Below are 26,984 nucleotides of genomic sequence, written 5' to 3'. Positions count from 1 at the left end.
AAAAGCTGGTTCTTTGAGAAGATAAACAAAATAGATAAACCACTAGCCAGACTCATCAAGAAAAAAAGGGAGAAGACTCAAATCAATAGAATTAGAAATGAAAAAGGAGAGGTAACAACTGACACTGCAGAGATAAAAGAGATCATGAGAGATTACTACAAGCAACTCTATGTCAATAAAATGGACAATCTGGAAGAAATGGACAAATTCTTAGAAATGCACAACCTGCCAAGACTGAATCAGGAAGAAATAGAAAATATGAACAGACCAATCACAAGCACTGAAATTGAAACTGTGATTAAAAACCTTCCAACAAAGAGAAGCCCAGGACCAGATGGCTTCACAGGCGAATTCTATCAAACATTTAGAGAAGAGCTAACACCTATCCTTCTCAAACTCTTCCAAAATATAGCAGAGGGAGGACCACTCCCAAACTCCTTCTACGAGGCCACCATCACCTTGATACCAAAACCAGACAAGGATGTCACAAAGAAAGAAAACTACAGGCCAATATCACTGATGAACATAGATGAAAAAATCCTCAACAAAATACTAGCAAACAGAATCCAACAGCACATTAAAAGGATCATACACCATGATCAAGTGGGGTTTATTCCAGGAATGCAAGGATTCTTCAATATACGCAAATCTATCAATGTGATAAACCATATTAACAAATTGAAGGAGAAAAACCATATGATCATCTCAATAGATGCAGAGAAAGCTTTTGACAAAATTCAACACCCATTTATGATAAAAACCCTGCAGAAAGTAGGCATAGAGGGAACTTTCCTCAACATAATAAAGGCCATATATGACAAGCCCACAGCAAACATCATCCTCAATGGTGAAAAACTGAAAGCATTTCCACTAAGATCAGGAAAAAGACAAGGTTGCCCACTCTCACCACTATTATTCAACATAGTTTTGGAAGTTTTAGCCACAGCAATCAGAGAAGAAAAGGAAATAAAAGGAATCCAAATCGGAAAAGAAGAAGTAAAGCTGTCACTGTTTGCAGATGACATGATCCTATACATAGAGAACCCTAAAGATGCTACCAGAAAACTACTAGAGCTAATCAATGAATTTGGTAAAGTGGCAGGATACAAAATTAATGCACAGAAATCTCTGGTATTCCTATATACTAATGATGAAAAATCTGAAAGTGAAATCAAGAAAACACTCCCATTTACCATTGCAACAAAAAGAATAAAATATCTAGGAATAAACCTACCTAAGGAGACAAAAGACCTGTATGCAGAAAATTATAAGACACTGATGAAAGAAATTAAAGATGATACAAATAGATGGAGAGATATACCATGTTCTTGGATTGGAAGAATCAACATTGTGAAAATGACTCTACTACCCAAAGCAATCTATAGATTCAATGCAATCCCTATCAAACTACCACTGGCATTTTTCACAGAACTAGAACAAAAAATTTCACAATTTGTATGGAAACACAAAAGACCCTGAATAGCCAAAGCAATCTTGAGAACGAAAGAAGGAACTGGAGGAATCAGGCTCCCTGACTTCAGACTATACTACAAAGCTACAGTTATCAAGACGGTATGGTACTGGCACAAAAACAGAAAGATAGATCAATGGAACAGGATAGAAAGCCCAGAGATAAACCCATGCACATATGGACACCTTATCTTTGATAAAGGTGGCAGTAATGTACAATGGAGAAAGGACAGCCTCTTCAATAAGTGGTGCTGGGAAAACTGGACAGGTACATGTAAAAGTATGAGATTAGATCACTCCCTAACACCATACACAAAAATAAGCTCAAAATGGATTAAAGACCTAAATGTAAGGCCAGAAACTATCAAACTCTTAGAGGAAAACATAGGCAGAACACTCTATGACATAAATCACAGCAAGATCCTTTCTGACCCACCTCCTAGAGTAATGGAAATAAAAACAAAAATAAACAAATGGGACCTAATGAAACTTCAAAGCTTTTGCACAGCAAAGGAAACCATAAACAGGACCAAAAGACAACCCTCAGAATGGGAGAAAATATTTGCAAATGAAGCAACCGACAAAGGATTAATCTCCAAAATTTACAAGCAGCTCATGCAGCTCAATAACAAGAAAACAAACAACCCAATCCAAAAATGGGCAGAAGACCTAAATAGACATTTCTCCAAAGAAGATATACAGACTGCCAACAAACACATGAAAGAATGCTCAACATCATTAATCATTAGAGAAATGCAAATCAAAACTACAATGAGATATCATCTCACACCAGTCAGAATGGCCATCATCAAAAAATCTAGAAACAATAAATGCTGGAGAGGGTGTGGAGAAAAGGGAACACTCTTGCACTGCTGGTGGGAATGTGAATTGGTTCAGCCACTATGGAGAACAGTATGGAAGTTCCTTAAAAAACTACAAATAGAACTACCATATGACCCAGCAATCCCACTACTGGGCATATACCCTGAGAAAACCAAAATTCAAAAAGAGTCATGTACCAAAATGTTCATTGCAGCTCTATTTACAATAGCCCGGAGATGGAAACAACCTAAGTGCCCGTCATCGGATGAATGGATAAAGAAGATGTGGCACATATATACAATGGAATATTACTCAGCCATAAAAAGAAATGAAATTGAGCTATTTGTAATGAGGTGGATAGACCTAGAGTCTGTCATACAGAGTGAAGTAAGTCAGAAAGAAAAAGACAAATACCGTATGCTAACACATATATATGGAATTTAAGAAAAAAAATGTCATGAAGAACCTAGGGGTAAAGCAGGAATAAAGATGCAGACCTCCTAGAGAACGGACTTGAGGTTATGGGGAGGGGGAAGGGTGAGCTGTGACAGGGCGAGAGAGAGTCATGGGCATATACACACTAACAAACGTAGTAAGGTAGATTGATAGTGGGAAGCAGCCACATGGCACAGGGATATTGACTCGGTGCTTTGTGACAGCCTGGAGGGGTGGGATAGGGAGGGTGGGAGGGAGGCAGACGCAACAGGGAAGACATATGGGAACATATGTTTATGTATGACTGATTCACTTTGTTATAAAGCAGAAACTAACACACCATTGTAAAGCAATTATACCCCAATAAAGATGTTAAAAAAAAAAAAAAAAAAGGAAAAATCAAGCCTCCATAAGTTCAAACTGAACTGACTGCAAGAACAAAACTCAACAGTATTCAAGGATAATAGGATCAAGAGTCCCCACAATGTAGCATAACAATGTCCGGTGTACAATAAAAAATTACTTGACATGCGCAAATGTGCACGTTGTAAAAAGAAATATCAATGATTGAAAACATACCCACATTCCCTATTTATCCCTCCCCGCACCTTTGGTATCCATAAGTTTGTTTTCTATGTCTGTGAGTATATTTCTGTTTTGATAGTAAGTTCATTTTTATCATATTTTTAAAAATTCCACATATAAGTTATATATGATATTTGTCTTTGACTTAAAATTGGAAATTTGGGATTAACAGGTACATACTATATATAAAATATATAAACAACAAAGACCTACTGTATAGCACAGGGAACTATATTCAATATTTTGTAATAACCTGTAATGGAAAATAATCTGAAAAAGATGTATATGTATATGTTTGAGTATAAATACACACACATATGAATCACTTTGCTGTTCACCTGAAAACCAACTATACTTCAATTTTTAAAAAAAGAAACGGGGCGGAGTCAAGATGGCGTACTAGAAGGATGTGGAATTAGTGGCTCCGCACAACTAGGGCACCTACCAGGCACCCATGGGGGACCACGGACATCTAAGGGGACGGGAGGAACCCCCAGCGACCGGGTAGGACATGGGACGTGAGGGGAGTGAAGGGGGAGGTGAAGTGGAGGCAGGACGGGACTGGTGCCCCTGAGGGGTGGCTGGGGGAGGGGAAGAGATCCCACGCCCGAAGGGGGAAATTAGGGAACCACGGGGAGGGCAGAGGAACAAAAGAAAGCGTGGCCAGGTTTCCCCTGCCCACTTGGGCTCCCGGGAGCCTGCTGAAATCCTGGGCCTGATCCTCTGCCCACCTAGGCCCCCTCCAGCCACGTGGGTCCTGAGGGAGTGGGAGGGAGGGAAGGGGGAGCAAAAGTAAAGGCCAGACCTCCGGGACCGGCACCCCTGAGCAGTGGCTGGGGGAGGGGAAGAGCTCCTACACCCAGCGGGACCCACCCATGGTTAGGGGTCCCGCGGTGAGGGGGCAGACCCTGGGGGAGATGGTGGGGGAGGGGCGTGAAGGAACGGAAGGGAACGCGGCCAATGCTTTCCCCGTCCACTTAGGCACCAGGAACCTGCTGGGCTCCCGGGCCTAATCCTCTGCGCTCAGGGCCTCCCTCCTGCCATGCAGAGCCCAAGCCCCGTCCCTACACCCCCACCCAGGCCCCTACCTCTACACTCGGAGACGCCCTCTGAGACCCCCTCCAACGTGCTGGGCCTAAACTCCACCCACAAACCCTCACTCAGGGCCCTACCTCCAAACTCTGGAACCCTACACTTCACAGGCCCTCCTTTCGACTTGCTGCCTCTCCCCTTTCACTCAGGTCCTAAGCAGAGGCCCCGCCCCACGCTCAATCATCACCCCTCCCACCCGCCTAGGTCCTGCCCCACCCTAAACCCCACCCCTGCCTAAGTTCCACCCCCACCCCCACCCCCACCCCCGCCTAAACACCCCCATAGCCAAGGCTTTTTTTTTTTTCTTTTTTCCTCTTTTACACTGGGATTCTGTTTTACCTTGTTGATTCACTGTTGTTGATTCTTTTATATTTTTATTTTTCCTAATAAATCTTTTATTCTTCTAATTTTATTTTACTCTTTATACTTTGTTAGTGATCTCTCCTTTTGGCTTTTTGCCCCCACCCACCCTTTTTTTTTTCTTTTTTCTGCTGTGGTTTTATTTCACTTTGTTGCAGCTGTTTCAATTATAGTTTTATTTTTCCTAATATATTTTTTATCCTAATTTTTTTTTATTTTTTTTTTTGCGGTACACGGGCCTCTCACTATTGTGGCCTCTCCCGTTGCGGAGCACAGGCTCCGGACACGCAGGCTCAGTGGCCGTGGCTCACGGGCCTAGCCGCTCCACGGCATGTGGGATCTTCCCGGACCCGGGCACGAACCCGTGTCCCCTACATCAGCGGTGGACTCTCAACCACTGCGCCACTGTTTTTTATTGTTGAGATTGTACTGCTCCTTTCTTTCCTCCTTTTTTTTTTTTTTTTTTTAACGTGCCATGAAGCTTGCCAGATCTTGGTTCCCAGACCGGAAGTTAGGCCTGAACACCTGTGGTGTGAGCTCTGAGTCCAAACCACTGGACTAACAGAGAACCTCAGACCCCAAGGAATATCAATTGGAGTACAGCCTCCCAAAGGTCCTCATCTCAGCACCAAGACCCAGCTCTATCTAACTGCCTGCAAACTCCAGTGCTGGACGTCTCAGGCCAAACAACCAGTAAGACAGGAATACAGCACCACCCATCAAAAAAAAAAAAAAAATGAAGCGACAAAAAAATATGTTACAGATGAAGGAGCAAGGTAAAAACCTACAAGACCAAATAAGTGAAGATGAAATAGGCAACCTACCTGAAAAAGAATTCAGAGTAATGACAGTAAATGTGATCCAAAATCTTGGAAACAGAATGGAGAAAATACAAGAAACACTTAACAAGGATCAGGAAGAACTAAAGAGCAAACAAACAATGATGAACAACACAATTACTGAAATTAAAAATACTCTAGAAGGAAACAGTAACAGAATAACTGAGGCAGAAGAACGGATAAGTGAGCTGGAAGATAAAATGCTGAAAATAACTGCCAGGGAGCAGAATAAAGAAAAAAGAATGAAAAGAATTGAGGACAGTCTCAGAACTCTGGGACAACATTAAACGCACCAACATTCGAATTATAGAGGTACCAGAAGAAGAAGAGAAAAAGAAAGGGGCTGAGAAAATATTTGAAGAGATTATAGCTGAAAACTTCCCTAACATGGGAAATAGTCAGGTCCAGAAAGCACAGAGAGTACCATACAGGGTAAACCCAAAGACAAACATGCCAAGACACATATTAATCGAACTATCAAAAATTAAATTCAAAGAAAAAATATTAAAAGCAGCAAGGGAAAAACAACAAATAACATACAAGGGAATCTCCATAATGTTAACAGCTGATCTTTCAGCAGAAACTCTGCAAGCCACAAGGGAGTGGCAGGACACGTTTAAAGTGATGAAAGGGAAAAACCAACAACCAAGATTACTCTACCCAGCAAGGATCTGATTCACATCGATGGAGAAATTGAAACCTTTACAGATACGCAAAAGTTAAGAGAATTCAGCACCACCAAACCAGCTTTACAACAAATGCTAAAGGAACTTCTCTAGGCAGGAAACACAAGAGAAGGAAAAGACCTACAAAAACAAACCCAACACAATTAAGAAAATGGTAATAGGAACACAAATATCAATAATTACCTTAAACGTAAGGTAATTATTAAATGCTCCAACCAAATGACATACACTGGCTGAATAAATATAAACACAAGACCCATACATATGTTGTCTACAACAGACCCACTTCAGACCTAGGGACACATACAGACTGAAAGTAAGGGGATGGACAAAGATATTCTATGCAAATGGAAATCAAAAGAAAGCTGGAGTAGCAATTCTCATATTAGACAAGATAGACTTTAAAATAAAGACTATTACAAGAGACACAGAAGGACACTACAAAATGATCAAGGGATCAATCCAAGAAGAAGATATAACAATCGTAAATATTTATGCACTCAACATAGGAGCACCTCAATACATAAGGCAAATGCTAACAGCCATAAAAGGGGAAACCAACAGTAACATAATCATAGTAGGGGACTTTAACACCCCACTTTCACCCATGGACAGATGAACCAAAATGAAAATAAATAAGAAACACAAGCTTAAATGATACATTAAACAAGATGGACTTAAATGATATTTATAGGACATTCCATCCAAAAACAACAGAATGCATTTTCTTCTCAAGTGCTCATGGAACATTCTCCAGGATAGATCATATTTTGGGTCACAAATCAAGCCTTGGTAAATTTAAGAAAACTGAAATCGTATCAAGTATCTTTTCCAACCACAGTGCTATGAGACTAGATACCAATTACAGGAAAAAATCTGTAAAAAATACAAACACATGGAAGCTAAACAATACACTACTAAATAACTAAGAAATCACTGAAGAAATCAAAGAGGAAATCAAAAAATACCTAGAAATAAATGGCAATAAAAACACAACGACCCCAAACCTATGGGATGCAGCAAAAGCAGTTCTAAGAGGGAAGCTTGTAGCAATACAATCCTACCTAAGAAACAAGACACATCTCAAATAAACAACCTAACCTTACACCTAAAGCAATTAGAGAAAGAGGAACAAAAACACCCCCAAAGTTAGCAGAAGGAAAGAAATCATAAAGATCAGATCAGAAATAAATGAAAAAGAAATGGAGGAAACAATAGCAAAGATCAATAAAACTAAAAGCTGGTTCTTTGAGAAGATAAACAAAATTGATAAACCATTAGCCAGACTCATCAAGAAAAAAAGGGAGAAGACTCAAATCAGCAGAATTAGAAATGAAAAAGGAGAAGTAACAACTGACACTGCAGAAGTACGAAGGATCATGAGGGATTACTAGAAGCAACTATATGCCAATATTATGGACAACCTGGAAGAAATGGACAAATTCTTAAAAAAGCACAGCCTTCCAGAGTGAACCAGGAAGAAATAGAAAATATAAACAGACCAATCACAAGCACTGAAACTGAAACTGTGATTAAAAATCTTCCAACAAACCAAAGCCCAGGACCACATAGCTTCACAGGCAAATTCTATCAAACATTTAGAGAAGAGCAAACACCTATCCTTCTCAAACTCTTCCAAAATATAGCAGAGGGAGGAACATGCCCAAACTCATTCTATGAGGCCACCCTCACCCTGATACCAAAACCAGACAAGGATGCCACATAGAAAGAAAACTACAGGCCAGTATCACTGATGAACATAGATGCAAAAATCCTCAACAAAATACTAGCAAACAGAATCCAACAGCACATTAAAAGGATCATACACCATGATCAAGTGGGGTTTATCTCAGGAATGAAAGGATTATTCAATATACGCAAATCAATCAATGTGATAAACCATATTAACAAATTGAAGGAGAAAAACCATATGATCATCTCAATAGATGCAGAAAAAGCTTTTGACAAAATTCAACACCCATTTATGATAAAAACTCTCCAGAAAGTAGGCAGAGAGAGAACCTACCTCAACATAATAAAGGCCATATATAACAAACCCACAGCCAACATCATTCTCAATGGTGAAAAACTGAAACCATTTCCTCTAAAATCAGGAATAAGACAAGGTTGTCCACTCTCACCACTGTTATTCAACATAGTTTTGGAAGTTTTAGCCACAGTAATCAGAGAATAAATAGAAATAAAAGGAATCCAAATCAGAAAAGAAGAAGTAAAACTGTCCCTGTTGCAGATGACATGATAGTATACATAGAGAATCCTAAAGATGCTACCAGAAAACTACTAGAGCTGATCAATGAATTTGGTAAAGTAGCAGGATACAAAATTAATGCACAGAAATCTCTGGCATTCCTATACACTAAGGATGAAAAATCTGAAAGAGATTAAGGAAACACTCCCATTTACCACTGCAACAAAAAGAATAAAATACCTAGGAATAAACCTACCTAGGGAGACAAAAGACCTGTATGCAGAAAACTATAAGACACGGATGAAAGAAATTAAAGATGACACAGACAGATGGAGAGATATATCATGTTCTTGGATTGGAAGAATCAACATTGTGAAAAGGACTATACTACCCACAGCAATCTACAGATTCAGTGCAATCCCTATCAAACTAACAATGGCATTTTTCACAGAACTAGAACAGAAAATTTCACGATTTGTATGGAAACACAAAAGACCCCGAATAGCCAAAACAATCCTGAGAAAGAAAAACGGAGCTGGAGGAATCAGGCTCCCAGACTTCAGACTATACTACAAAGCTACAATAAACAAGACAGTATGGTACTGGCACAAAAGAAGAAATATAGATCAATGGAACAGGATAGAAAGCCCAGAGATAATCCCATGCACATATGGTCGCCTTATCTTTGATAAAGGGGGCAAGAGTATACAATGGAGAAAAGACAGCCTCTTCAATAAGTGGTTCTGGGAAAACTGGACAGCTACATGTAAAAGAATGAAATTAGAACACTTCCTAACACCATACACAAAAATAAACTCAAAATGGATTCGACACCTAAATGTAAGGCCAGACAGTATAAAACTCTTAGAGGAAAACATAGGCAGAACACTCTATGACATAAATCACAGCAAGATCCTTTTTGACCCACCTCCTACAGAAATGAAATAAAAACAAAAATAAACAAATGGGACCTAGTGAAACTTAGAAGCTTTTGCACAGCAAAGGAAAACATAAACAAGACGAAAAGACAACCCTCAGAATGGGAGAAAATATTTGCAAATGAAGCAACTGACAAAAGATTAATCTCCAAAATATACAAGCAGCTCATGCAGCTCAATATCAAAAAAACAAACAACCCAATCCAAATATGGGCAGAAGGCCTAAACAGACATTTCTCCAAAGAAGATATACAGACTGCCAACAAACACATGAAAAGATGCTCAACATCACTAATCATTAGAGAAATGCAAATCAAAACTACAATGAGGTATCACCTCACACCGGTCAGAATGGCCATCGTCAAAAAATCTACAAACAATAAATGTTGGTCAGAGTGCAGAGAAAAGGGAACCTCTTGCACTGTTGGTGGCAATGTAAATTGATAAAGCCACTATGGAGAACAGTATGGAGGTTCCTTAAAAACTAAAAATAGAACTACCATACGATACAGCAATCCCACCACTGGGCATATACCTTGAGAAAACCATAATTCAGAAAGAGTCATGTACCACAATGGTCACTGCAGCACTATTTACAACAGTCAGGACATGGAAGCAACCTAAGTGTCCATCGACAGATGAATGGATAAAGATGTGGCACACATATACAATGGAATAATACGCAGCCATAAAAACAAATGAAATTAAGTTATTTGTAGTGAGGTGGATGGACCTAGAGTCTGTCATACAGAGTGAAGTAAGTCAGAAAGAGAAAAACAAATACCATATGCTAACAGATATATATGGAATCTTAAAAAAAAAAATGGTTCTGATGAACCTAGGGGCAGAAGAGGAATAAAGACACAGATGTAAAAATCGACTTTAGGACGCGGGAATGGGGAAGGGTAAGTTGGGACAAAGTGAGAGAGTAGCACTGACATATATACACTACCAAATATACAATAGATAGCTAGTGGGAAGCAGCTGCCCTACACAGGGAGATCAGCTTGGTGCTTTGTGACCACCTAGAGGGGTGGGATAAGGAGGGTGGGAGGGAGACAAAAGAGGGTGGGGATATAGGGATATACATATGCATGTAGCTGATTCACTCTGTTATACAGCAGAAACTAACACAACACTGTAAAGCAATTATATTCCAACAAAGATATGAAAAAAAAAAAGTGAAGAAGGCATTCCACAGGAAAAAGAAAAAAAAGAAACATACCCACAAATGACCTCGGTATTGGAATTAGTATAAAAGACTGTAAAATAACTCATAAGTATGTTAAAGAGTCCAAAGTAATATATAGGTATAATGGGTGAAGAAAAGTGAAATGTAAGAAAAGATTTGGAAATATTAAAAAAAAAAAAGCCAAATGGACATCACAGAACAGAAAAGCACAATATCTGAGTAGAAAAGAAAAAAAAATTCATTTGGAATCAACAACAGATTGGACACAACAAAAGAAAGGATTAGTGAACCTGAAGAAGACAGTGCAAAAGAAATTATCAAATTTGAAGCACACAGATAAAAAAAGATTTTAAAAAATGAACACAGCCTCAACCTGTGAGGTATATCAAGCAATCTAACAAGTATAATTGCTGCCCAAAGAGAAAAGAGAGGAAACAGGATTGCAAAAAGTACTGACAGAAATTTTTCCAAATTTGATTTAGAAAAGAAGTAATAAGAATAATAACCCAGGAGGAAGCACAGCTAACCCCAAGCTGGATCAATATGAAAGAAATTACACCAAGGGACATTATAGTCACAGACAAAGCACAGATAGGAAAAAAAAAAAAAAGTTGCCAGAGGAACAAATCACGTTACATAAAGGGGAACAACAATAAGGTAAGTATGACAACTGACTCATCATCAGAAACAATGGATGCCAGAGACAATGGAATAGCATCTTTAAAGGGCTGAAAGAAAAACACGTCAGTCTAGAATTCTATGTTCAGTAAAATTGTTTTCAAAAATGAAGATGAAATTTAGATAAATTTCACCTAAAAGCTGAGATGACTTCTCGCCAGCACACCTACATGTAAAGAAATACTAAAATACTAAAAGAAATTCTCAGGCTGAAGAAAAATTGAAGCCAGTCAGAAGAAATATGAAGCCAGAAAATAAGGAAGAGCACTGGGACTGATAAACATGTAGGTAAGTATATTTCTTTCCATAAGTATTTTAAAGCCAACTGTTTAAATAGGAATAAACATTGGGTTTATAATATATGAAGTAAAACACAAAAACAACGGCATAAAGAACAACAGTGAGTGTGAACTCAAATAATGTTTTAGGTTTATATACTATACATGAAGTGGTATAATATTAATTCCACATAGATTGGAATAAATTAGGATATCCATTTTAATCTCTTGAACAACAACTTTAAAAATAAAAAAGGTATAAAAAAGTAGAGCTCATGGTCACACCAGGGGCATCTCAGAGAAATTCCCTGCTCTGTGTCAACATGTGGAGAGAGAAGCTATGTTAGAGGTGCCTGAAGGCTGCCCTGTCCAGAGGTGGGCTTGGAGGGAGGGGCAGGAAGAGGTGCGGCTGCCTGTATTGAGAGGCTACAGCTGTATGCAGCAGCCTTGGAGACGTGGCTGTTACGGGTTCCCTGGGTCAATGCCAACCTCAAGCCCACACTACGTCTCCATTGCAAACCCAACCCCGTGTCACAGACAGTTTATACCCGTTGTCCAAGGACACAGAGCCAGTGGGTGGTGGGAATGGAACTGGTACCCAGGTCAGCCAGGGAGACTTCTCGAGGCTCTTCACTCATCAAGAGCTCCAAGGAGAACTTACACATCTCAACGTAAAAGAACTATCCATGAAGGAGTGAGGCCAGGTGACAGTCTCCTGATCTGTTCTGCAGGACACGCCCTTGGTGGTTAATGATGGCTGGTTAAATCCCAGCCACTTCAAAGGTTTCCAAGGGAAACAGCAGGCAGAGGGTCCTAAATAAGTGAAAGCTGGGGACCCTATTTTCAAAACTCAAGAAATTCCCCAAAGACTCGTGACCCAGAGTTCTCCACCTTGTGCTGCTCGTAGTAGAGCTGAGGGAGCTAAACCACCTCCACAAAGGCAAAGCAGCAGAGAAGGCCACACCCCAGGAAGGCATCCCAGCATGGCCATCAGCGTGCGTGTGAGCACCTCCAAACCGAGAGCCAGTGCCCCAAGGCCAAGTGGACGGTCGAGGACAATTCATTGCCCCGGTCACACCTGCTCAGTGCCAGCTCAGTGATGCGCACCTACCAGGCACTGCAGAGGACTTACTGACTTACTGTCTGCCAGTCTGAGTTGTCAATCTGCCAGGCTCAGGGGGCGGGGGCGGGGGCAGGGGCAGGGGCGGGGGGCATGGAAGACGTGTGACTCTGCTCTAAAGCCCCATCCTAACAAAAGAAGCTTGACTCACAAATGGAGAAACCAAACAACAGAGCCAAAGACACCCAGGGTCAGGCGTGCTCCTTAAAGGGACCTGGAAGGCTGACCTCCCTCAGTAAACAAGACGACGGGGGACACCTGGATTTGGGGAGCACTCCGTGGAGCAGAGAGGGCGTGAGAGGCTGTTAAGTCATGGGTGGACTGAGCAGAACAGAGCAGCGGGGAGAGGTTTTTGGGGTGAGGCAAATGTTACCAGCCCGTCATAAACAGGGGAGACCAGGCATCTCCGGGGGACACTATGACAAATGTCCTCTGGCTAAAGCCGAGGGACAGGGCAGGAGCAGTGGGCCAGGATGCTCGAGCGGGAGTTGGGGCCAAGGAAAGGCCTTTGTCCCAAGTGAAAACCGTAAACCCTGCTGGGAGAGTCAGAGGGAGGGCAGGATGGGCAGTAGGAGGGGACCCACGCGGCCTATTAGGACTGGTCTGCTTGACAGCGGTTAGTCAGCAGCCGGACCCACAGGACCCGCGGAGGCTTTTCAGGCAAACCAGTGAGCAACACCGCTGCCTCCAGGACCCTGGCAGCGTGAGGTCAGGCCCAGGGTCCGACTCGGCCACCGAGGCCAACGGAAGTGCCACTGCTGAGACTCGCAGGAGGGACACGTCCAGTACCCCTGCCCCAGGCCCGAGCCCCCGGGCAGCACACTCCTGGGCCTTACCTCCGATTTTTGCATTGTACGCGATGCCCACGATGCAGTAAGAGTTGTTGGCTGAAGCGGCGACCTCTCCCGCACAGCGAGTACCGTGTCTGAGGCAAAGGAAAAAACGAAGTTAGGACTCCGCCAGCACCTTGCAGTGGGTTCAGTGCCCTGCTCAGCTCTCCTGCAAGAAGAGTCATTATCCCTAAGCCCGGGGAGGATGCTGAAGCCTTCTCCCCACATCCCTTCCCATCGCCCCCCGCCCTCTGATGGCTGCTCCGGGAGGGGCATCAAGTGGGCTTTTGCACGGGCCTGGACCGTTCCCCACCCCCGCCCCGCACCCCGTAGGCTGGCAAGGCCTTCCCGCCGCCCTGCAGACACGATGCTCCCGCATCAGGCTGAGTCTCCTGCTCCGGCGCCAGGGGCCCCAGCATCCCTCCTCCCAAGCTCTGCGTCCCCGCGACTGACAACACAGCGTAGACGCCTGCCTGGCTGCCGAGCTGAAGTAAGAATACACGAGAACCTAGATCCTGTGTCCTCTTGTGTCCCCCTCCTCCCACCCCATGCTCCCCTCGGGCAGCCCCCCCACCCTTCCCACGGCCATTGCAGCAGGAGCCGAGGAAGAAAGCTCGAAATGGAACACTCAGCGGCGGTGGACAGACTAGGAAGAGGCCACCCGAAAAACAGATCGCTCCCCTCGGGTAATGACCCCGTTCCGCAACATGCTGCATCGGGTCAGTTCCTCCAGCAGAGGCCAAAAAATACCAGCGAGTTTAAGGAGCACATCTTTGAGAAGAGTCCACAGGGGATCAGAATCACTGAGTCAACTTTAAAAGCACCTTTGAAACTAGTCCAGGGCTCATGCATTAGCCCTGGGGAGGCAGCCCTCTGTCCTCTGGACCTCGTGCGCCCACAGTCAGGGCTGCTCCCAAGTCACGCAGCCCACCGTCCCACTCAGCGTTCAATCCTGCCCTTCATGGATCACTGTGCAGTGTCTGGATTATCCCTCCTGGCTCCCTGCACTCGGGGCTGGGAGACCAGGCACCCTGCACCACTGGCGTGCTGGCGGCTGAGTGGGAAGGGCACCTGGGGACGTGAGGCTGGGACCTTTGCAGGCTCCCTGGAGAGCCGTGGTCCATCGTGCTGACTGCGTCTGCCGGCCGAGCCTCCCTGCACGGCACCCTGTGGGCAGCAGGATTTGAACCCCAGAATCAAATCAACCACAACCTAAAATATCATGGACGAAGACACACCTTGGCAAGCGTCGTGTCAACAGTGGAGAAGAAAGGGACTTCCCTGGTGGCGCAGTGGTTAAGAATCCACCTTCCAATGCAGGGGACATGGGTTCGATCCCTCATCAGGGAACTAAGATCCCACATGCATGCCACAACTAAGAGTTCACATGCCACAACTGAGGAGCCCGCCAGCCACAACTAAGGAGCACACATGCCGCAACTAAAGGAACTGGTGAGCTGCAGCTAAGACCCGGCACAACTAAAACAAATAAAATACAATTAAAAACAAAACAAAACAAAACCAAAAAAACAGTGGAGAAGAAAGAAACAGCTTCTGTTCTTCTCTAAATATTTTTGGAAGAATGGGAAGAGCTTGGGGCATGGGGCATGGGGCATGCTGACTGAGAAATGACAGGCAGGACACAGCAAACGAGCTCTAGGGCTGGGCTGGGGAAAGTGGACATCACCCCCAGGGCTGCCACCCACGGAGCCGAGTCACCTGATCTCTCCAGACCTCACGCCTTCATTTGCAAAGTGACGATCACAAGCGTCACTGACTGAACACCCTCCGTGTGTGTCCCTCACCCATCACCCGACTCCCACCCACAGCCCTGGGGCATGGGGAGCCTCAGGCCACGAGACATCACCCAGCCTGCACAGAGGCACACAGCCAGGCCCAGGATCTGGGCCCGGATTTACCCAGCATCATTCACTCTTCTGTCACCTCCCTCGTGAGGTCACAGACAGACTCAAAAAGGCTCGGATATTGACCCATGCACTGTGGTCTGAACACAGCCGGCTGTGGAGACCACAAGATTTAAGGGTTACTCTTCTCAAATCCAACAGTGTTTCGAACAGGAACGATGCTGGTCCAACATCCATTGCTAGCTGACCATCAGGGGTGACGCCCCTTAGGAAGGGGCCGAATCCACCGAGGCTGCCTTGTGCCTGAAGGGCTGTGCAGGGCTGGCTCCTGGCTCAGCCCCAGACCCAGCCAGGCTGCCGGAGAGGTGCCTCTGACCCGTCACAGTTCCAGGATCCCGACTGTGGGCCAGCTCAACAGTGACTGCAGGGAGACGGAAAGGGAAGCAAGGAGGGGCCGGCCAAGTGACCAAGTGACATACTTGTTCTCATTGCTGGCATCATATCGCGGAGACGGGTCGTAATCGTTTCCGTTGACGTCATAGCTCGCATAGGAATCCTAAGAAATGAAACCCTCGTGACCGAAGAGAAATGGCCTGGCATATCGCAGCCCTGCTTTAAATTGTTTTTATGCCTCAATTGGAAACAGAAAAATGCACGCTTGGTACTCCCTTACTATAACTTTATATATATATATATATATATATATATATATATATATAAAATTTTGTATACATATATATACATATATATGTATGTACATATATTATGGTGGGAAATACACATAACAAAATTTACCACCCTAACCATTTTTAAGTGCACAGTTCAATGGCTTTAAGTACATTCACACTGCTGGGAGGCCATCACCACCATCCATCCACAGAACGCTTTTCATCTTGCAAAACTTACAACTCTGTCCCCATGAAACACGAACTCCCCATCCCCCTCCCCAGCCCCTGGCACCCAGCATCTACTTTCTGTCTCTATGAATTCGACTCCTCTAGGGACCTCATGTAAGTGAAAGCATACAGTGTTTGTCCTTTTGTGACCTAGAGAATGTCTTCATCAATGTGGCTGATCCGTGTGGTCACGTGCATCAGATAAAGGTTCATCCACGTGGTAGCAAGTGTCAGAATGTCCTTCACCTTGTATTTTTAACATGTATGTTTTTGTGTATATACTTATAATCATAGTATTCGTGTAATATCCTAACATCCTTTTAAAACACATTATAAAAGCTCTCCAGATGGTTGACTTCAAAACTGTCATCTTTTGCAAACTAGTATATATAGGATGGATAAGCAACAAGGTCCTACTGTATAGCACAGGGAACTATATTCAATATCCTGTGATAAACCATAATGGAAAAGAACATGAAAAAAATATATATATGCATATTTGCTGTACAGCAGAAATTAAGACAACACTGTACCCCAGGTGCCTCAGAATACTACATACCTTTCTCACATTTACTATGTGCTGGGCTCCCTTCTTTACATTTATGAAGCCATTTAATCCTCGCAATTACCCGAGGAGGTAGCAGTCCTGTTACTAACCCCATTTTACAGAATGTGACACCGAGGCACAGAGAAGTCAAGTAAATTGCCTGGGGTCTCAGAGTTAATAAGCCGCAGAGCCAGGACAGGAGCCCCAGCGGTTTGGGTCCTAAGCCCACATCTTAACCCTGCCATTTCTCACGTCGCGGATGTTGATCTGATGGCGACCTCCATGCACACGTCTCTGAGTTTCTTAGGACCCGTTCCCAGAAGTACATGTGAATCCTCTAACATGTGAACGAATCCCTCTGTGAACCCCTGGCTCCGGGTAGCAGGGGAGCTGGGTTCACCAGCCCACCCAGCTCAGTTTTCTGTACTGTCTGATATAGGGAGGGGTAGGCACCTTATCGTTTTATAAATGTGTCCTTGTTTAATGACCCACGCAGTTGAATGTCTCTGCATGCCAGTTGCCAGTTTTAAGGCTTGACTTACATAGTTTGGGGCCAGGTCGGGGTGATTCCGCTCTATGCCATCATCCAGGATGGTGACCACCACGTTTTTTCCCGTGTAGCCCCGCTTCCACGCCGCCTGGACATTCATTTCTGATCGGCAGCGACTGTTCTTGTCGCCACAATGCTGCAGGCACAGAAGACACAAAGCCCCGCCCCCCACAGACACACCTGACACAGACCTGCAAACCCAGCAGAGGTGCTCCTATGCTCATAAGGGAATACGGAGAAAATGCTTCCCCGTGCCTGATAGAGCAGAACCCTCTTTCTACCACCCATTTCTGGGAACGGTCCACATGGAGGGTCTACTGCTTTTTCTGCCCCGGCAATCTGTCCATCACTTTCCCAGGACACCCACCGCCCTTCAGGGGCTCTGTTCACTACTTACCATGTAGTGACTCATACACCGTGCAGCCAATCGCTCCCCTGCTCAAAGAGCCCCTCCCCTTGGACTTTCACATAATTAAAAAAACTTCACAAGAAAGCTTGCACCTCACAGCATTAAAACAGGAGTTTTACACTCAGATGAAGTGTGTCTGTTTGGAGCTGTCATGAGAATTTAGCTTTGTTGGGGGAAACTGACCCATCTCAGAAACACAGCACTGCAAACGCTCCAGGGACAGAGAGGCCCACGCCCTACTCACCATGTACCACATGTTGGACCAAATGGGGTCGTTGAAATAAAGGGCCTGAGGGTCACTTCGCACCTGTCTCTTCACCCTGCGTTTAACTTCTTGTTGTTGGAGCCATTTCACCTACCAGGGGAGAAACGCAGTTACTTTTTGTTTTAAAAACGATCTCCTGGTTTCACGTAGCCTCCTCGTAGGTGCTCCAGCTGTCCTTTTCCATGAACATCTGTGTCTATTAGATTTCTTGGATGGTAAGTTCAAAGGAGATGTTTTCACTTCAAGTGATCATATTTGAAAGACAAGAACTAGTCTGGGTCTGTAGGGGAGGGAATAGGACCACTCTCATAGAGTTTGAAATGATTCTACTAAAAAAAAAAAAAGACCTTGAGAAGTTGCCAACAGATTCTCTGGTGACCCTTGTCCCTAATTAAAAGGAAATACATGCAAGGGTACGAAAAGAGTGAAGAGAGGGGAGAAACCGGTCAAATGGTGATCAGGAGTTGGAAGTAAAATGTTTTACAGGGAGGATACGGTTAATTATGATAATCCATATATTGGCATTATTAGCAGCTTCTGCAAACATGGTACCAAAGCATGTACAGAAAACCTAAAAAGGGATACAGCAAACTATTAATAGCAGCAATTCCTTGATGGTGACACATTATTCATTTAAAATTTTAAAATTATTTTAAGGGTTTTATAAACTTCTTTCAATCGGCATGATCTGCCTTCACAACCAAGGAAAAAAGCTTGAGAGGCAGGATAAATGTTATTTAAGAGCAGGAATCCAGGAGGCTGGCTGCCTGGATTCAAAAGCCAGCCCCACACTCACCAGCTGTGTGACCCAGTCGGTTAGCCTCCCTGGCCTCACCTGTATGACGGGCATCACTGTGGCTTGTCATGAGGGAGCACTGGCATATAAACTGGCATATAAAGCATGCACATCACTGCTCGGCACATGGCTGTATTATCCTCACGTGTGTGTGTGTGTGTGTAAGAGTTTTTCAAGGTGGAAGAGTTTTTTCACTTTTATTTATTTACCTATTTATTAAAAAAAATTTTTTTTTATTTATTGGCTGTGTTGGGTCTTTGCTGCGCTCGGGCTTTCTCTAGTTGCGGCGAGCGGGGGCTACTCTTCGTTGTGGTGCATGGGCTTCTCATTGCGGTGGTTTCTCTTGTTGCGGAGCACGGGCTCTAGGCGTGCGGGCTTCAGTAGTTGTAGTACGTGGGCTCAGTAGTTGTGGCTCGCGGGCTCTAGAGCGCAGGCTCAGTAGCTGTGGTGCACGGGCTTAGCTGCTCCACGGCATGTGGGGTCTTCCCAGACCAGGGCTCGAACCTGTGTCCCCGGCGTTGGCAGGCAGATTCTTAACCACTGCGCCACCAGGGAAGTCTGAGTTTTTTCACTTTTAAAAGATGTGGGACCTGAATCCCTGTGCCCTGAACCGAAACATTTTCTTGGTCCTGCTGCTATGGGCCCCCGATTCAGTACACCTCCCGCTGGGGCTCAGCTCTGCACCGGGGGCTGAGATGGGCAGGATGGGGGCAGCAGGCCCTGCTCTCAGAAGTCTGTGCTCCAGTCAGGGGCTCCCACCACACAGCACAGGGTGTGATGCAGGCTCCAAGAAGGCAACAGGTGGCCCAGGGCAGAGAAGGTGAAGGGGAGAAGGAGGATGGAGCCTCCGGGAGGGTGATGATGGGGGACCCTGGCTGACCTGGAGGCCAGGCCAAGGCCGGTGACCCCAGGGGAATGAAGGCACAAAGTCCGAGGGTCAAGCTGCTCCCCTCAGACCGCTCAGCCTCGACCTCCCCACATGGTCCTGAGGGAGGAGAGGACAGCCTCATTCACATCTAAGAGTGACGACTGATCTCAAGGCATTGTTGGTCACCAGGACAAAATGCTTAGAAAGAAATATCACAGCCTGTCCCCCCACCAATGTGACTTGTCTACAAAACACCAGTAGATCAGCTTCCTGAGAAATGCCGCAAAGAGCTCAAAAACAATTTGGATTAGGCACTAAAACAAGCCCAGGCCCAAGTCCTGGATCAATTATAGTTGCCACTGATAGATACTTCCATGGAAAATAAAACTGTACAGTGAGATATTTTGCTCATAACACCCTCTGATGGCATTTTGCAACTTCCTCATATATTACTGCCTGAACCAGAAAGCTTTACTCAGTATCAAAAACCTAAGGCTGTATTTCCTAACCTGCTAGGCAACCTGTTGTAAAGTACAGTGGTAGGCAAGCCACTGACAGCTCCAAGCTCCCGGGATGCTCCCGTCCACCTTGCCTGGCTGACTCACTACCCATTTTACTGGCACCAGTGCCTTCCAACTGTGGTGCCCACCAGGCTTTACTTCCTGTCCCAGAGGAGGTGAACCCTCCTCTTCCAAGCCTGAGTAGGTGACTCCACCGAATCCGGCAGGTGACATGGGGAAGCATGTTGCCAGGAGTCACGAAACAATCCCCTAGTGGGATAAAAGAGTGAGGGCACCTGGCCTCCAGTCGTTCCTGGGCTCTGGGTAAGAACCCAACTTAACACACAGTTCTGAGGGTCGGCTGTGATGGCCCAGGGCCCGCGGCAGAGCTGGAGGCTCTCCTTGTGGCGTGGTCCCGGGGAAGCCCTCTCCCCTGAGACACGTCATTGTAAGACTCTGAGAGACAGCCAGGCACTGTAGGCCAATGGAACTGGAAATAACAAATTACTCGCCAGGGCTGTGGAGATGGATTCACAGGTGACCTCCCAGTCACAGAGGCTGACTCAGCCAGCGGTCACTTGGTCAGAGCCTGCTCCCCGTCTCCTCTCTCCAGGCTCCAGCCACTGCCTTGCTTCTCACCCAACTCCAGGAAAGGGCGGGGCCTCCTGGATCCCATCATCCTGGCCTTTTCCAGATTTGCCCTGATTTCTCTGGAGAGCACAACCCCCGTGGTCCCTTATTCGCTCACCAAAGCTGCACTGAGTCTCACTGTGTGTCCGGCGCTAGGTTCTAGGAACATGAGTATGAGTGTAAATACCACTGGTTCCCATCCAGGACCAAGGCCCCTGTCCCACCCTCCAGCTCAGACCCAGAGCTCTGCTTCAGGGGCCCCTCAGGTTGGAACCCAGAGCCAGCTGGCCTCTCCGGGAAGGTGAGGGGTGCCGATGACCCAAATCCAAGTGCCTGAAACTTTAGCTTTCCCAAAGGGTACCCTCATCACGAACAGTGATGCTCTTTATGACAAAGGAACACACGGTTCAGGATCCCTAAGGACGTGTGTCGCTCGTGGAATTCATTCTTCTGCAGAGCTCGCAAACAGACGGTGAGCTGGAACTGACCAGTCACAAGTACTGAAATGGAAACTGTGATTTAAAAACTTCCAACTAACAAAAGCCCAGGACCAGATGGCTTCACAGGCGAATCCTATCATTTAGAGAAGAGTTAACACCTATCCTTCTGAAGCTATTCCAAAAAACTGCAGAGGAAGGAATACGAGCGGTGAGCTGGTGGTGATGGGGAGGGTCAGGCTGGGAGGGGGCCAGACTGTGATGTTCTTCCTGTGATGATCTCTACGAGGAGAAGCAACCTGAGATGCTCAGGAGAACTGGCAGTACGCTTCCTCCCCTGAGGGGGCTCGTGCGAGAGGAAAGTCGTCATAGTTTGCTGGCAGTCTGCCCGGCTGTCGCTTTACGCTGTAGCTTCGTTCGTGCTCCGCTCATCAGATCCCTCAGAACTCCTTGAGGAGGTGTTCAGACCTTCTCTTGGTGAAAAGGGCAGGGGGCAGACAGCGGTACACACTGTCTGCCTTTCAAGGCCATAGGAATATACTTGGAAGGTAAGTCCTAAACCTGGGTAAGCCTGCAAATGAGTGGGCCTGGGGCACGTTAAAATACACATTGCGACTAAGCGTGCGTGGTAAGAGCTGAGCTTCTTAGGAAGAGAACCAATCACTCTGCAAAGCCTTCAGATCACTGGAGTGAAGGAAGGGGAAACATCGCTGAGAAGAAAGGCCCTGCTCATTCCACATCACTCTCTTTAGGTTTTGTAGAGAGTTGACTGGTGGCCTCCCAAAAGGTACATCCACCCAGAACCAGTGAATGTGGCCTCCCTTGGGAAAAGGGTCTTTGAACATGTGATTAAGTTAAAGCTCTGGCGAGGTGGTCATGCTGTGCCCTAAATCCAATGACAAGTGTCCTTACAAAGGACAGGCAAAGGGAGGTTGAGACACAGGAGGAGGGGGCCTTGTGAAGACAGATTCCACAAGCTGAGGAGCATCTGGAACCAGGAGCTGGAGGAGGCAAGGAAGGACGCTCCCTGAGAGCCCTCAGAGGGACCACTGCCCTGCCGACACCTCAGCTTCAGACTTGTGGACTCCAGACTGTGAGATAACGCATCTCTGTTGTTTTAAGCCACCCAGTTGTTGGTCATTTGTTACAGCCGCCCTGGGAGACTGATACACGTTTAAATCACAGCCTTGATCAGGGTTGAGATTTTAAATGTTTGAGAATCCATGAGGCTGTCCTGCTAAACGGAGGATCCAGAGGCCCCCAGAGGATGGGCTGAGGCTGCAGGAAAAGCACTGGAGCGGGGGTGGGACTCAAGGCAGCAGCTCTTACCCAAAATTTTATTTCTTTTAATTTCGTGCAGGATCTTTGCTGTGACATGTGGGATCTTTTTAGTTGCGGCATGCGAACTCTTAGTTGCGGCATGTGGGATCTAGTTCCCTGGCCAGGGATTGAACCTGGGCCCCCTGCATTGGGAACGTGTAGTCTTAGCCACTGGACCACCAGGGAAGTCCCCCAGTATCTGAAAAACCAGAACAGAATGGCCATCCCAGTGTACCCAGCTCTGGGTGGCAGCCTCACCCACACAAGCCTGCAGTCCCCACCCTAACGGCTCTCCCCTGCACATCTCAGGGCCCTGGACACCTCTCCCTGCCGTTCTCTGAAACTAAAGCTGCCCTAAAGTGGGTCCTGCCCCCTATACCCAGGTCCCTCTCACCCTCCTGATTCTCCTAACTCATCAGCACTAAAGCCCACCTGTCCCCCAAGTCAGAACAAAGCTGGGATCCTCTCCAACACGAGTGTCACACATTCCATCTCCTCAAGGGGTCAGGATCCCATCCCCAAGATTCACCATGGCAACGATCCCCTGGCATTTGGACGGTCACGTGACTCTTGGGGTGTCCCTGCCCCATGACTGATGCATGATGCGGTCTGACCCCCAACCAGGGCCTCCTCCAGCCCCGCCTCTCATCCCCCTGGCACCCCCCCCACCCGCAGTCCTGACTCTCACGGTGCCCCTTCACTGGGCCAACTTACTTGTGTTCCACTTTAACCCTCCCCACCCTGGCATCTTTCCCTGACACCCAGGGAGGCCAGGGTGGCCCCCCGGGCTCCTGTGCCCCCACAGGTGTGTGCGTGGTGACGCTGCCTCCACCCCAGGACATGGACATCATCTGTTCAGAAGCCCATTTTCCCCCAGAGGGAGGGATGCGTCTCCGTCACGCTTGTTTCTCCAGCTCTCAGCCAACACCTGCCTGTAACAGGGACCTTCTCGGCAAAGATCTGCTGGCAAAGATCTCTTGTCCTCCTTCTTCCTGAAAAGGCAAATTGAAAGCTGACGCTGCAAAGTTAGGTGTGTCTCTGCCAGGGGCGAGGGGCTTCCCTGACCTGACTTGTCCGGCTCGGACCGCAGCTGTGGTCGGATGTGTCCAGGGTCGGTGTGACTACCCTCTGCTCCCCACTGGCCTGTGCGGACAACGTGGGCTGTGTTTCACTCACCGCTATACTTCTGTGTGCCGGGTGATGCACAGTATACAGAGGAGTTCACTAAATGCTCCCTGAACGAAGGAATGAAGTTAAATGAATACGCTTCAGATATAAAATATGTTGTAACCACAGTCAGACTTTCAGAAACACTTTGGAGTAGACAGTGCGAATGGGTCTTCATGACCCCCAGGTGGCCTCCGTGGACTTTTTGTGGAAGATCAGTGATTCTGGACAAGAGCAAGGTTTGCCACCTGCAACCCCAGCTCAACACAGAGTATCTCTCCTGGGCAAACCTCTATAAACCTGTATAAAGTGTCTTGACTTCTTGACTTCTTCAAAATCATATTTTGAAGGTGGGACTTCACTCTGACCCTCTTCCTTTTATCCATTTTCTGTATGTTTCCCGTTAAACATTCTTGTCACGAAGACTTTATCATCTTCTCATGATGAGATGAAGAGCAACGCTTTCTTTTGGAGGCAACGCTTCCTCCAGCTTTCTTCTTGAGAAGTCAAATTAAAATTCGGTATCTGTTGAATGTCGCTCTGTAGATAAGAGGAGGTAAACTTAAAAGACGCTACAGGGACTTCCCTGGTGGTGCAGTGGATAAGACTCTGCGCTCCCCATGCAGGGGGCCTAGGTTCAATCCCTGACCAGGGAACTGGATCCCATTTGCATGCCACAACTAAGGAGCCCTGGAGCCTCAACTAAGGAGCCCACTTGCCGCAACTAAGACCTGGTGCAAGCAAATAAATAAATAAATATTTTTTTAAAAAAAGAATGTTAATAAACTATTCCCTTAAAAAACTTTATGTTTTAAAAAAAATAAAAAGATGCTTAGAAAGAAGTCATGTAAACGAGCAGGATCCCAATCTGCACTGCCGGTCGTACAGCCGTCCGAGCGTTGTCTAGGCAGGCGCGCCTTGGGCAGCCCCAGCGCATCCTCTTCCCGGGGCCACGGGCACACTGCCAGAACAGAAGGCAGCCTGGCACATCAGTCCTGGGTTCAACAAGCGCAAAAGGGGGTTGCTGTCACGTTGTTTTCAAGTTTCCTCCTACGAGCCAAGGCCACCAGAGAGAGCATGAATGACCCCTGCACTCCACCCAAAGCCACCACACGCCTACGCTCTGCTCTGCCCTAAAGCCGTCCACCTCTAACGGGCTCCACCAGGCTCGGGAAGCCCCAGGGCATCTTTAGGAGCTGGTGGGTCCTAGAAGGGGCTCCAGGGGCTTTACTCTAAGAGGGAGCTAAGGCAACAAAGGCTGTTCTCGGAGATCCTCATCCCCATACCCTCCAGATCTCCACCGGTGCGAGGGGAAGAGCAGTGCGTTCTATTTAGGGTTCGTGTTCATGCACAGCTGTGTCCAGGGCAAGGGAGACAGCTCTGGCCAGCTTTCCCTTTTCTTTTCCCCTTATCTTCATCAAAGGACATTTCATTCTGTCACTGTGTAAGGACAGGGATTCCCTCCACCGTTTGCTGTGACAGAGGCAGCCCTGCCTGCAGATCAGGGCAAATCCTTGGAAGATGTCAGAGGCCAGACCCCCAAGTGTCCAGGGGCCCCCAGATCCTCAGGCCTCTTCCAGGAGAGAACAGTGCAGCGGGAGCATGGGGGAAGGTCAACCTTTGACCCCGTCCTCTGTGCCTCAGCCTCCAGCTGAGGGAGGGGCCGAACCAGCCCATTTCTGTGACCCCTGCACTCAGCAGCCTGGACCGTTACATCTCGAGTCCCGTCAACACCGACTGCTCTCAACAACTGTCCCAACACGTGTTGGGTCAACTTTCCACCAGCTGAAGAGCACTGAGAAGTTAACTCGCCAAGTGAGGATTCAAAGAAAGGAAAATAATCCTCCCTGACAAGTGCGCGTCACCTTACAGTTTGCAAGGCGGTCCTTCTCTCAGGACAGGCAATGGTTCAGGCACGTAGGAGCTGAGTGGTAGCCAAGCTGGGGACTTCCCGTCTGGGGCCCAGAGATCCTAGAGGACGGAAGGGCAGGCTTACGTCCCAGGAACCCCCAGAAGCTGTATGCAGAGCAGCGTGGACATGAGCACATGACTTCTTTTCTCCTCCGGAGAGAGAGAATGTCCACAACTTCCATCAGCTTTGCAGAGGGGCCTGTGATTCCGACATGGGTAAGAAGCATGGGACTCAGCCAGGCTCGTGGAGGTGGCAAGTGGATTGGGGTCCGACTGCATACGAGGATTGATGCTCCCACGCTTATCTTCCTGGGGCAGAGGGCACCAGCCCCACAAGCGAGTGATGGTTAAACAGGCTTGTTAGATCATGTCTCAGGGAGACGCTCGAGCCCTCCTGAGGGTACCACCTGGGGTGGGGAGGAGATGCCGGGTTGCTATGGAAATCCGTAAGTCAGGGCAGTAGAAGAGGCAGAGGAGAAGGAAGACGAACCAAAAATCTAAAAGCTGATCTAACTCAGCCTAGAAGACCTCCCCCTCCTCCTCCCACATCACAGAGGCAAGCGGGGACCCAGGCCTGTCCCCCCTTCCTCAACAGGCCACTTCTCGAATTCGTTCCACCCAAGCTGAACTACACGGGCCAAAAGGTGACCACTTATACAGCTGGTGAGAGCCGGCACCACTCCTCCTGCTAATACTGGGAAACGTGAATGGACTTCGGGAAATCAGGGCTCCGACGGGAAGCACCGCATCTCCAAGAATCACCTGCCTCCACTCACATAGGACGGACAGGCGGCCGAAGGAGCCCTGCTCTCCACGGTCACCAGCCAGACGCCGGTCAGCACGCTGCCCGGCTGGCCCCGTGTCCGTCGTTCTGCAGCCTGATGAACTCAAGCCCTCTTCAAGGCTTTTGTCACAATTTAACCAAGGCCACAAGATACTTCTAAAGTCCTTTAGGTAAAAAGAAGTTGATGAGCAAACGGTAACAGATACAACTTGCTACGTGAACCTACTCCCTGAAAACTGAGATCTGTTTCAATAAACACTGACTAAGGGTCCGTCTGCTATTTACTGGGTAGCCTGCCGGACCTGGAGTGAAAGCAAGTGAGGGCGGCCCTGGCCCTGGAGAACGTGACACCCCCCGGCACAAGGCGGGCTGTGTGCGTCTCACCCCGAGCTCCCCCCGCCCCCCATCCCCCTGCCTCTCACGGCTTCTGCCCAGCCTCGCGCTCCAGGCCTCCTGGAACCACCTGCAGCTCCCACCAGCCGTGTCCCTGGTCCCTGTCATTACT

The 26,984-nt window shown here is 46.8% G+C and overlaps 1 protein-coding gene across 3 annotated transcripts in view; it reads right to left on the bottom strand.

Moving 5' to 3' along the window:
- The window catches only part of PCSK6 (proprotein convertase subtilisin/kexin type 6), a 198,256-nt gene that overhangs the window by 118,492 nt on the left and 52,780 nt on the right, over nt 1-26,984 (bottom strand). For all 3 annotated transcript variants that reach the window (XM_082851525.1, XM_082851527.1, XM_082851526.1), the window contains exons 3-6: nt 18,046-18,156; nt 17,385-17,528; nt 15,879-15,955; nt 13,541-13,629 (exon numbers count right to left, since the gene is read on the bottom strand). In XM_082851525.1, coding sequence (XP_082707651.1) covers nt 13,541-13,629; nt 15,879-15,955; nt 17,385-17,528; nt 18,046-18,156 — 421 coding nt within the window. The remainder of the gene's footprint in view (nt 1-13,540; nt 13,630-15,878; nt 15,956-17,384; nt 17,529-18,045; nt 18,157-26,984) is intronic.

This window comes from Leucopleurus acutus, assembly GCF_964270905.1.
Source record: "Leucopleurus acutus genome assembly, chromosome: 1".
Taxonomy (NCBI): Eukaryota; Metazoa; Chordata; class Mammalia; order Artiodactyla; family Delphinidae; genus Leucopleurus; species Leucopleurus acutus.
This window is presented reverse-complemented; position numbering and strand designations above follow the sequence as displayed.